The following is a 12,495-nucleotide window of genomic DNA, read 5'->3' on the forward strand; positions in this document are numbered from 1 at the left end:
TATGGCCCTGTTCTCATCATCTAAACAAAGAGATAATAAAACCAATCTATTTTGGAGTTTCCTAAACATGTTGTTTTATTAAACCAAGAGACCATCATTCACCAGGTAATTTAAAGAAAAAACCTGGCAAACTGAATGTTCTACATTTCATTCTCATGCCGTCAATTTTCTGTTGTTATGTTTATTATTTTAGGAAAATGATCTCAGAAAACCCCACTTACAATAGATTTTATGTGGCATAGAGTTGAAGTTTTTTTGACCTCCAAAGTCTATTGGGATTTAGTAACATCTAACCACAAAGGAATATTCCAGTATTCTAATCATCCTCAACATTTCCTCTGACTCAGGCACACAGCATTATAAAAAGTAAGAGCTGTTTGCTTATTAGTGTCTCAATATCCAGGGTTGATAATGTAGCTCAACCATTTATGAAGCACTAAAGTACTCAGATGCACTTAAAACACTCTCAGATTACATATTTCAATGTGAGCATCTGGAATATTCCCTTTAGTTGGCACCTTTGATTCCATTCTTCATGCTGAGGTGGGCCCAGAGCCTTTGTGTTTTAGAATTAGAACTAATTAAGTTTCAGCCCATTTGTTTAGAAATCAACCTTGCAATGGGTGTCAGGAGTACTTAGTGATGCATTATCTCCCAAAGCTATGCAGCCAGTGTTATCTGGGCACAAAAGGGCACTTATCTCCATTAATAATACGTACTACCACAGAACAGCCAGTTCTCACATCTCTTGGATATTGACATTTAGGGATTGAATCTCTCCTTCCAGATTTTGCCATTTTGTTCTACTCCGTGCAGGAAAGTGATGTTCCCTGTACCCATCTCTGAAGACAGTAGTCTTATAGTGTCTAACCCAAAAGGGCATCTTCTCAACATGATAGCAGAGGAGGAGAGGTCAGCTACATCCATAGTGGGAAAAATGCCCACTCCCGTCCACACTGGGGTTGGTATAGCAGTAGAAATCAGGAGGCTTGACATTGGGTAGGCAACGGCTCCCTGGTTTCAGGACTGTAGCCCTTGAAGAGCAAGATACAGACAGGAGTTGGTGACACAGCAGCAGGGCTGGTCTCCCAAGGAGGATCCCAGTAGGAGCTGGTAGGGAGGTAGTCCAGTTTAAACAAAAGGAAAATGAGGCAGAATTTGTCTTAAGAACTAGTGGAGTAGGACAACAGGTAGGGTAGCAAATAACTTGCTAGACATGCAGATACCTTCATGCTTACACGGGCATATCGAAATTAAGATTTACTCCAGGTCTCATTAAGCTGGTGTAGCTGAGGCTTCTGCCCCAATTAGAATAATTCCAAGAATCACATACCATTGATCTTGTCAAGTGCAGACTCCACGTGCAGAGGTTGAGGAAGGCAGTGGAGACATGTACTCTCCAGCAGGGGGCCATCTGCAGAGTCACCAAAAGGATAGAATTTCAAGCTGTGTCTAAGACCTCCCACTGCACTGGGACACCACAGTAGGATGTAGGGGCCCAAAGGAGAGGAGGTCTAGGTAGGAAATCCTGATTTACAGGCAGAGGATGACTAATAAGTCAAGAGGTTGAAAAATGCTTGTGAGGGTAAAAAGGCTAGAAGAAAAGGAAGGCAACCATAGATCTTGGCAGAGAAGTCAGCTAGTGCAGTCAGGTAGCCATAAGCAGGCAGGACTGGGGTGGGTTCAGAGAGGTCAGCTGAGGCAGGATGTCTTAGGCATGTATAAAAGTAGGAAACATGTCTTGTTCATTTTAGATTCCCAGTATGTAGGTGGCATAGGTATTGTGGAAAGGAAAGCAAGGAGAAACAGAGAGAGGGACAGAGAAAGGTCACCACACAATGAGTGAAAAAGAAAAGAAAAATGTAGAAATAGAAGTCAATTTAACTTGGCTGGAAATTAGTAATATTAGGTTCTATCCTGACTCTGCTACTGACTAAATGCTGGACTTTGGATATAAGTGACTTAATATTTTGAGACTGTACTTACGCCATCTCTGTAAAATGAATGCATAGACTAGATAACCTAAAAGTAAAGTTTACTGCAACAAATCTTTTTTGAATGCCTACTAACTGCCAAATACAAGTTTTGAAGAAACTGAGATAATAGGAGTAATAGGGCCGGGCGTGGTGGCTCACCCCTTTAATCCCAGCACTTTGGGAGGCCGAGGTGGACGAATCGCCTGAGGTCAGGAGTTCAAAGACAGCCTGGCCAACATGGCGAAACCCCGTCTCTGCTAAACTTACAAAAAAAAAACATTAGCCAGGCATGGTGGTGGGCACCTGTAATCTCAGCTACTTGGGAGGCTGAGGCAGGAGAATTGCTTGAACCAGGGAGGCGGAGGTTGCAGTGAGCCGAGACTGCGCCATTGCACTCCAGCCCGGGTGACAAAACTCCGTCTCAAAAAAAAAAAAATATATAGGAGTAATAATCAGGAAAGGCCGGAGTTCTGATTCTAAAGCATGTACTTTGTTCTCTGACTAATTTTGTAAGTGCTGCTAAGTGTGGATGCTCTTGGACTATATATTAATTAAAGTCATAAGTAAGAAGCCTGTCTCTCTTCAAGACACAACAAAGACGACGGATTTGCATTGCATATGGCCTTTTGCAATCAGAAGTATGAACGTCCTAATGCATCTCACCCTCCCCGTATAATGCATTTATGTTGTATAGAAAATATAAGTGACCAAGGCAAGGAGTTGAATACTTCCACTTCTATAATCTCATTCAACACTCGCAGCATGTGGCTTAGATATTATTTTCTTCATTTTACAGGTGAGAAATTAAAACAGAGAGAGGTAAAATGAATTTCTCAAGGGCATTTTAAACTCCAGAAACAGTAATCTCCCTTATCTGTGGTCTTGCTTTCCATAATTTCAGTTACTCTCAGTCAACTGTGGTCTGAAAATATTAAATGAAAAATTATAGAAATAAACAATTCATAAGTTTTAAATTGCATGCTGTTCTGAGTAGCATGATGAAATCTCTTGGCCTCCCACTCCATCCCTCTTGGAAGGTGAATCCTCCCTTTGTCCAGTGTATCTACACTGTATATGCTACCCACTCTTCGGCCACTTAGCCCATGAGTCGCTTAGTAGCCACCTGGTTATAAAGTCTACTGTTGTGGTATCACAGTGCCTGTGTTCAAGTAACACTTACTTTACTTAATAATGGCCTCAAAGTGCAAGAGAAGTGTTGCTGGAAATTTGGATATGCCAAAGAGAAGCTATAAAGTGCTTCCTTTAAAAGTGAAAGGGTGAAAGTCCGAAAAAACATCTTATACTGAGTAAGAACAAATCTTCTGTCTGTGAAATTGTGAAGAGGGAAAAAGAAATTTGTGCTAGTTTTGCTGTCATACCTCAAACTGCAAAAGTTATAGCCACAGTGCATGACAAGTGCTTAGTTAAGATGGAAAGGCATTAAATTTGTGGGTGGAAGACATGAACACGTTATGATTGACAGCAATTATATTCAGTACTATCAGTGGTTTCAGGCACCCACTGGGGGTCTTAGAACATATTCCCCATGGATAAAAGGGGGACCACTATAGTTTGAATCCAAGGCTAGAACCCTTCTAGTACACTACAGCACATCTTTACATTAGCTTGTTCTGAATAACATAATGGATAAACATGCTCATACTGTAAGCTTTTCCTGAAAGCTAATCTTCAACATAAAAGCATTTGGCAGAAAGTTCTGTTCATGTGCATGTTAAGGCTGGCATGCTACAGGTGGATTCCTAAGTTTGATGGGGGTGGGAAATCAAGACAATATATATATATATCTCCATTTATTCATTATATAGTTCACTTAAATGACTATATAAACAATGAACCTCAGTGTAAGTTGTTTTAGTGTTTCTAACTGTGCATGCTAATATACATAACTCAGTCATGAGGCATACTAGGACTTTAATAGGTTGGGAATGATGAGATTTGATGCTAGGAGAACAAATTTAGCTTTAGGGCAGGTCCCCAAGGGTGGCCAGCTTCTCAAATTATAAAATCCTAGAGGGAAGGATAAAATTTGGATGCAAGTTGAGAAAGCCTCATCACTCATAAGGTCCAAACCAGTGGAGGATGCAAGCCACAGAATGGCCATGGCAACAGCAATACTGGTAGTCAGGTGGGTGGTGGAAGCTGTGTAGCTCCAAGAGATTCACCTGGCATAAATAAGAACTCCAGCCCACGGCAAGGTTCAGCCTTTGAGGAGTCTACTAAGGGCTAAAAAAGAAAAATGGAATCTCAAACAAGACAGTTGAGGTTTCAGGATAGGGCTTCAGTATCAATGGAGAGACTAAGGAGAACAGTAACAAGCTAAGACGGAGTCATGGTCTTATTGTCACGCAAAAGATGGTGAAAGCTCAGAACCAGGATGAACGTTTATAGGCAACAAGGGGCCCACTTCAGACACACTGAGCTTAGAGCAGCAAGAAAGATTTTAGATCTTCCACCAGGGACTGGGGTGAAGATCAGATTTTCTAATATATTCCCATAAGTTTGTTTAGAACTGGCTCTAGAATTAAACTGTCCTGAGCCTATAAATGAAAGCTTTCAATACTTGCAGCTGTGCCTGGGTCAGGCAAGGACAGATGTATCATAACACATTGAATTTTATTTGCATTCATTTTATAACCAAGTAATGTATCCATTGCATCGTATCTCAGGTATGATGAAATCCCCAAAGAATTCTATTCATATTCTTTTGTTATTATAATACTCAGTATTAACTGGATCATTATGGGCCTTCATATACTTTCATTAACATTATTACCATTGTAATGAAAACTCAATAAAATTGTAATGCTATTCTACAGACATGTTCTTGAATTGCTTTATCAACATAATTACAAAACCTAATGACAAAGTAATAACACTGTAATACGATGCCTGCAGATTAATAAGTTTTGGGTTTCACCAGATGGTAATACAAAAACCTCAATCAAAATAAATCCTTGACCTTACAGTGTTTCAATAATTTCCCATAGGTGTTTGCTAAAGCTTTACAATTTCATGTTGATTTATGTTCAACAGTTCACATTAGTGTCAACTCAATCATATAACTGAAATAATCCATTTTATTTCTTGAAATTAATTTTATTGTGACTTACAACAGCCTCACAACAAAGTACCTCACAGAAGGAACATGAGGAAATAAATTAATTTTCTAGATATTTTAAAACATTCTTGGCCAAATCCACTTTGAGAAAAATCATGGTGAAAGTATTATTTGTAGTGTACATCTTGCTAAAAGAGAGGTAATATGTTTGCTAGTGCTCCAAAGCCATTCAATTGTTTCTACAAATATTGAGAAGTTTCCCATCTGCAAATAGATAACTGCCGTACATGGGCTTTACAGCTTATCTCATCATTAATTGTACATCTTATCTATGATTAGAGGTGTGACTGTGCCTGCTTTTTCAATAAATTAAGTACAACCCAAAAAGGCTATGCAAGTGGCTCAGTGTCTGATTGCTGTCTCTTACATATAGAGGCTCAAGAAGAAAGAATCGGGCTTATGTAAATGCTCAGTCTAACACAATACTTTTAACTCTTTGGTTGGCATACTTGCTGATAAGAGTTCCAATCTTCCCTAAAATTGTTTTTCTTTTTATTTTGATTTATTTTATTTTAGAGACAGAGTTTCACTCTGTCACCTAGGCTGAAGTGCAGTGGCTCAATCTCAGCTCACTGCAACCTCCACCTCCTAGGTTCAAGTGATTCTCCTGCCTCAGCCTCCAGAGTAGCTGGGATTATAGGCGTGCACCACCACGCCCAGCTAATTTTTTATATTTTTCATGGATACAGGGCTTCTCTATGTTGGCCAGGCTGGTCTCAAACTCCTGTCCTCAAGTGATCTGCCTGCCTTGGCTTCCCAAAGTTCTGGGATTACAGATATGAGCCCATGTGCCTGGCCTAGAAATGTTTTTCTGAAAATCACTCTGCCATGTGAGAACAAGAACTTAGACTGCCGGGTCATTCTGAGGACATGGCAACACTGGAGAGCCATCTTAGTGCCAGTCAGGACCTATAACTGCATCTACTTCTGGAATAACTTTCTCTTTATACCTTGCATCTTTCTTACTTCTTAAAAAAAAAATGGTTTTGACTTCTTAACAAAAAAAAAACAGATTCAGGAAAGCCCCATGTATATAGCCCTTGTATTGAGGAACAGGACTAATTCCTTCATCATGGTCTATCAGTTTTTTAGCAAATAGCTATTATGCTTCATAATTTTTCTTCTGTTATACTATATGAAAAGTATTTATCATATAGCCACATAATATTAGAGACCGGAAATACAAAGATGAATAAGACAAGCCCTCTAATCACCACAGAGGTAACCTACAGTAGGGCTTAAGGATGTGAACTTCTTGGTTTGAATCCTGGTTCTACCATTTTCTGGTTGTATAATTTTGTACAAGTGAATTCACCACCCTGCATTCAATTTCTTTATCTGTGAAATATTACTACTACTATTATAGTAGTAATATTACCTGCCTTACAGGGCTGTTGGAGGTTACTGCATATAAAGTGGTTAGCACCATGCCTGGCTTAGCATAGTGCATTCACTGCTCAATATGTTAGCTATTAGTATTATGGAGTCCACATTCTCATAGGGAGACCGATCACATCATACACACCTAAATATAGTACAATAAAGCCCTCTAATGGGGCTTTAAACAAAATACTGTAAGAGCTCTGATGAGAAATAGTGTCACTGAATTTATCATTTATACTGAATCTTCTTTGAAGTGGTAATCATGACTGACAAGAAGGTGAGGCTCTCAAAAGAAGTGGTCTCTAAGCTGGGACTTGAAGATTGAATTCACCAGTGGGAAAAAGGTGAAAGGAGTATCCAGCAAGCTAGAGCATAAGCAGCTAGCATGAGCAATGGCTCAGCAGTGTGTAAGTGGATGACCAGCAAGTAGTGTGAAGATGCGGCCAAAATGACAGGTCAGAGCCAGGGTTTGGCCATCATGGCAGCAGTGGAGAGCAATGTGACCAAACCTACGTTTTACAAAAATAACTCAGCTATATCCTGGAGGATAAAATACATAAAAGAGAGACTGCAAGCAGGGAGCCTCTTACGAAACTGTCATGGCAGCCTGAACTGGGACAGTGGCAGTGAGAATGGAGAGGTATGGACAGAATTGAGAAGCGCTTGGAGGGGGAATGGAAAGCACTTAGTGACCGAATAGATGTGGGAGCAGAGGAACGATGCAGGGATGACTCCGTAATCTAGCACACACACACGCGCACACACACACACACACACACACACACACAAAACAGGAAGAGAAACAAGTTGGGGGGAAAAGATAATGAGCTCAGTGTTATAAATATTAAGTTTGGGGAACTATAGGAAGAATATCAAGTGAAGGAGTTTAAAGTATAATTCTGGAGTGCAGGACAGACCCCTTCAGGATGGTTAGAAGGGAAGGTGAAAAAAAAAAAGAGGGGGAAGAAAAAGGAAGTGGCACTTAAAAAACAATCCTTGTATATATATGTGTGTGTGTGTGTGTGTGTGTGTGCGCGTGTGTGTGTACAGCCTAACTGGTTCTATGAACCAGAACTAAACAGATACCTCTTCAAACTAACTACTCAGCACACACACACACACACACAGAGTACTGTCACATGTCTGTATGTTCATTCTGTACCTTGTCTTTCTTCCATTAAGCATCTACCATGTGCCTGGTACTCTTCCAGATCTGGAGCATACAGAAGTTAAAAAGTCCAAACCCTGCCATCAAGGAGTTTATTTTTTAGTGCAGGAGACAGACAATAAAAAAGTAACCAAATAAATATAAAATATAATGTGAAGTAAATAAATGCCAGAAAAATAAAGCAGGTAAGAGACTAGAGAGTTACCAAAGGGGGGCGTGGAAGGATGGCTATTTGAAATAGTGTGGTTGTGGTCAGAGAAGGCAACTTCCCTGAAACTGAAAGTTTTAATGGAGACCTAAAGTGACGGAGAGAGCCAAAAAAAGAAAAAAGAAAAAAACCCCCAAAAACTGGAGGAAGAGTGTTTCAGGCAGAGGGAAGAGCAAGTATGAAGACCCTGAGATAGGAACTCATTTAGTACAACCGAGAAAGAGCCAGGCATCCAGCTTGGCTAGAATAGACAAAATAGTCACAAGTAACATTTCTAGTACTCTTGTCATGTATTATTAATAAATAACACTGTAAAAATTTTCATGGATTTATATACTATCTTTTCAACTGCATGTAAGCCCACCAAAGGCATGATCCATGTTTAAACTCCATATCCCCAAAGTATCTGGGACAATGCTGTGCATGTAATAGGTGCTCTTTCTTAATATATTATACTTTAAGTTCTAGGATACATGTGTAGAACATGCAGGTTTGTTACACAGGCATATACATGCCATGCTGGTTTGCTGCAGCATCAACTCATCATTCACATCAGGTATTTCTCCTAACACTATCAGCCTGCCCCAGCCCCTCAACCCCCAAGCCCCAGTGTGTGATGTTCCCCACCCTGTGTCCAAGTAATCTCATTGTTCAATTCCCACCTATGAGTGAGAACATGCGGTGTTTGGTTTTCTGTCCCTGTGTTAGTTTGCTGAGAATGATAGTTTCCAGCTTCATCCATGTCCCTGCAAAGGACATGAACCATCCTTTTTTATGGCTGCATAGTATTCCATGGTGTATATGTGCCACATTTTCTTTATCCAGTCTATCATTGATGGACATTTGGGTTGGTTCAAAGTCTTTGCTATTTTGAGTAGCACTGCAATAAACATACATGTGCATGTGTCTTTATAGTAGCATGATTTATAATCCTTTGGGTATATACCCAGTAATGGGATTGCTGGGTCAAATGGTAATTCTAGTTCTAGATCCTTAAGGAATCACCACACTGTCATCCACAATGGTTGAACTAATTTGCATTCCATGCTCATGGATAGGAAGAATCAGTATCATGAAAATGGCCATACTGCCCAAAGTAACTTATAGATTCAATGCTATCCCCATCAAGCTACCATTGACTTTCTTCTCAGAATTAGAAAAAACTACTTTGAATTTCATATGGAACCAAAAAAGAGCCCATATAGCCAAGACATTCCTAAGCAAAAAGAACAAAGCTGGAGGCATCACACTACCTGACTTCAAACTATACTATAAGACTACAGTAACCAAAACAGCATGGTACTGGTACCAAAGTAGATATATAGACCAATGGAACAGAACAGAACAGAGGCCTCAGAAATAAGGCCACACATCTACAACCACCTGATATTTGACAAACCTGACAAAAACAAGCAATAGGGAAAGGCTCCCCTATTTAATAAATGGGAAAACTGGCTAGCCATATGCAGAAAACTGAAACTGGACCCCTTCCTTATACAGTATACAAAAATTAACTCAAGATGGATTAAAGACTTAAACATAAAACCTAAAACCATAAAAACCCTAGAAGAAAACCTAGGCAATACCATTTAGGACATAGGCATGGGCAAAGACTGCATGAGTAAAACACCAAAAGCAATGGGAACAAAAGCCAAAATTGACAAATGGGGTCTAATTAAACTAAAGAGCTTCTGCACAGCAAAAGAAACTATCATCAGAGTGAACAGACAACCTACAGAATGGGAGAAAATTTTTGCCATCTATCCATCTGACAAAGGGTTAATATCCGGAATCTACAAGGAACTTAAACAAATTTACAAGAAAAAAACAAACCACCCCATCAAAAAGTAAGTGAAGGATATGAACAGTCACTTCTCAAAAGAAGACATTTATGCAGCCAACAAACTTGAAAAAAAGCTCATCATCACTGATCAAAGAAATGCACATCAAAACCACAATGGGATACCATCTCACACCAGTTAGAATGGCGATCATTAAAAAGTCAGAAAACAACAGATGCTGGAGATGATGTGGAGAAATAGGAATGCTTTTATACTGTTACTAGGTGTTCTTTCTCCATTCATTTATCTATAATTGTGGATCAGGATCTCTAACCCTGCCTCGTCCCACTCTCAAACACTTCTGAGCTAATCCTAGATACTACTTAACATCTGGCCAACAACTGATGAACTATTTCTAGGATTGATGTGGTCAGTAGGAAACAAACTATGCCTAGAGCAACACAGAAAGGCCAAACACCAAGATTTATTTACCCTTGCTGTTTGCAGACCTGATGGTTTTTGTCAGGCTCTAGCATTGCAGACTGAAATATGAGGAAATCCTGCACATGCTCAGAGAAGCTGTTGGCTTTGCCACAGTTCTACGCCTAAACATTATAATAATATTATTATTATCCCACAGGGGTGTCATGAGGATTAATGAGACATTTTCAAATCACTTTGAGCTACTCTGTTGGGGGTACTAAATAAACGGTATGTTTTCCTCTTGAAACGCCATTTTTGGCCTTGATTTGTCGTGATGGGTTTGGCTGTCCAACAGGGCTAGAATGAGTCCACCAACTCATTTTCTATAGACAACAGACTAGCCATCAGAGGTAGTGGTTTTCAGTTAAGATAAATATGAATTGAAGTGAACTAGTCGGCAATCAGAAGCAAATAGGCTGCTGTTAGAAATCTAGTATATTAAGTACTCACAGTGATCAACATAAGAGTTGCACAGTGTGATACAGTAAAGCAAACACTGGATTTGGAAATGGTCCAAGATTTCAGGCCCAGCTCTGCTGCTAACTAGCTATGTGAGCTTAAACAAATTGCAAAATTTCTCTGGGCCTCAAATATAAAGTAAGGGCTTTATATACGTCCTAAGAAGCTCATAATCAAAGTCTTCCAGACAAGGCAAATCCATGAGAGGAATGGAAATAGTCATTTATGAAGGAAAGATATTTCACAGCTGGAAGAAGCTTGTGACCATTCATCACAGGACTATCCTCTGCTCTGGTCTTCCTTGCCATTGATTAATATTAATTTCAGTACTAATTCCTGCAAAAGAAGGAATAAATCACTTTCTAAGTCAGACATAGAAGTACATGAAACATCTGGTCTTTAAAAATAGGGTCTTTGCCTTTCCATGAGCTATCATTGCAGCAAGCAGTCTGTCTCATTCCAAGATTTAAATATATGAATGATTGATTATACTGCTACTCTAATCACCAGCTCAAAATATATATGCAAAATAATGAGGTGGCTGTCACATTCCACTGTTCTGGAGTTTTGTAAGACAGAGAGTTTTACGTGGTTGCCCAGTTTTGCCATCTCAACACATAAGTGACTGCCTGCATTGCCTGGCACTGACCAGGAGGTGAAACGGAAGATGAAGGGACAGTAAAGGACATGGATGCCTGTTGTGCCCAGGAGAGCCAGCGGTGGAAATCCTATGGAATAAATGAGCAGTGTTTTCTATGGTGAGCTCAGTTTTTCCTCACTCCTCATCTTAGGAATCACAGCAGGATTCTGGGCTCAAAAAGAAGAAATGTTGACACTCCAGAACAGATAGCAATGCAAAGAGCCACTCCTTGGGGAATTCAATTTGACAAATATGTACTGAGTCCCCACCATTTACAAGGCACTTTGGTAGTTGCTAGAAATATAAACTGGCTAGGACCTACTCTGTGCCCTAGAGAACCTCATGGTTGGGAGTGGTGGTGTGAAGTATTGACCACAAATCACTTACTTAAAGTTGAATTGTCAGCTAACTTTGGGTGGGTGAGAGGCTGTCTAGACAATAGTTCCTCTTCTGTAAATGATTTGAATGATACAATTAAAAAATGGACTTTTTAATGCCTAGGGTTGAGTTATATTAGATTGCTAAACTTTCTGGAAACAAATTGCGTTCAAAGTAACCACAACAATTTGGAAAAATAAGTTTAAAGAAGATACATGTAAGTTATCTCGGGGCCCAGATCAAGCAAGAGGTACAAGGTGCAGAATGAATGTCCTTCCAGTTTAACAACTAGAGCGTTGCAAATTCCCTACCACAAGGGCAGTGCCAAAATATGAAGTAAAAAGTCTAGGTACAGGTCCTGCTCTCATCCCTTCCACGACAGGCTTGAGTCCTAAAGTCGGACTTCCTAACCACACAATTTAGACTTCGTGAATTTCCTTTTCCATTTTTCCTTTTATTTCCCCGCCGATAGGAAATCTGTGTAGTGGGTAAAGACCAGGCACTGCTAATCCCAATCAGAAACTTGGTCCTTGATTCTTCCCAGTGGCCGAAATCTCCGCCGCGAAAACGGGTGAGAACTATTCTCTAAAGCAGCAGGGCCCGAACGCCTTTAATAATCCACTTCCTTCGGACTCCGTTTGCGAAGCCCATCAGCACCCATTACTCCGTTCGGCTTCGCACCCTAGCAGAAGCTAAATTGTTTAAACCCCCGCTCCTTCCCAGGGTTTGGCGGTCCTGGACCCTCAAGGGAGCTTGGGATGCCGGCGCCAGGCTTGCCTCTGGCCCAGGGCCCCCGCCTGGCCTGCACTCCCTCCCTGGACACTGGGCCCGCCTGCCCTACCCGAGCTGGCCCAAGGGGTGTGAAGGCCAGGGGGCCGGC

The 12,495-nt window shown here is 40.4% G+C and overlaps 1 protein-coding gene across 1 annotated transcript in view; it reads left to right on the top strand.

The window, feature by feature from the left end:
• Positions 1-6,760: 6,760 nt before the first annotated feature.
• Positions 6,761-12,495, top strand: part of KCNA3 (potassium channel, voltage gated shaker related subfamily A, member 3) — a 28,118-nt gene continuing 22,383 nt past the window's right edge. The window contains exons 1-2 of the mRNA XM_011948154.1: positions 6,761-6,775; positions 12,088-12,186. Of these exons, the coding sequence (XP_011803544.1) occupies positions 6,761-6,775; positions 12,088-12,186 (114 nt within the window). The remainder of the gene's footprint in view (positions 6,776-12,087; positions 12,187-12,495) is intronic.

The sequence above is a fragment of the Colobus angolensis genome, unplaced genomic scaffold, assembly GCF_000951035.1.
Source record: "Colobus angolensis palliatus isolate OR3802 unplaced genomic scaffold, Cang.pa_1.0 Scaffold273, whole genome shotgun sequence".
NCBI lineage: Eukaryota > Metazoa > Chordata > Mammalia > Primates > Cercopithecidae > Colobus > Colobus angolensis.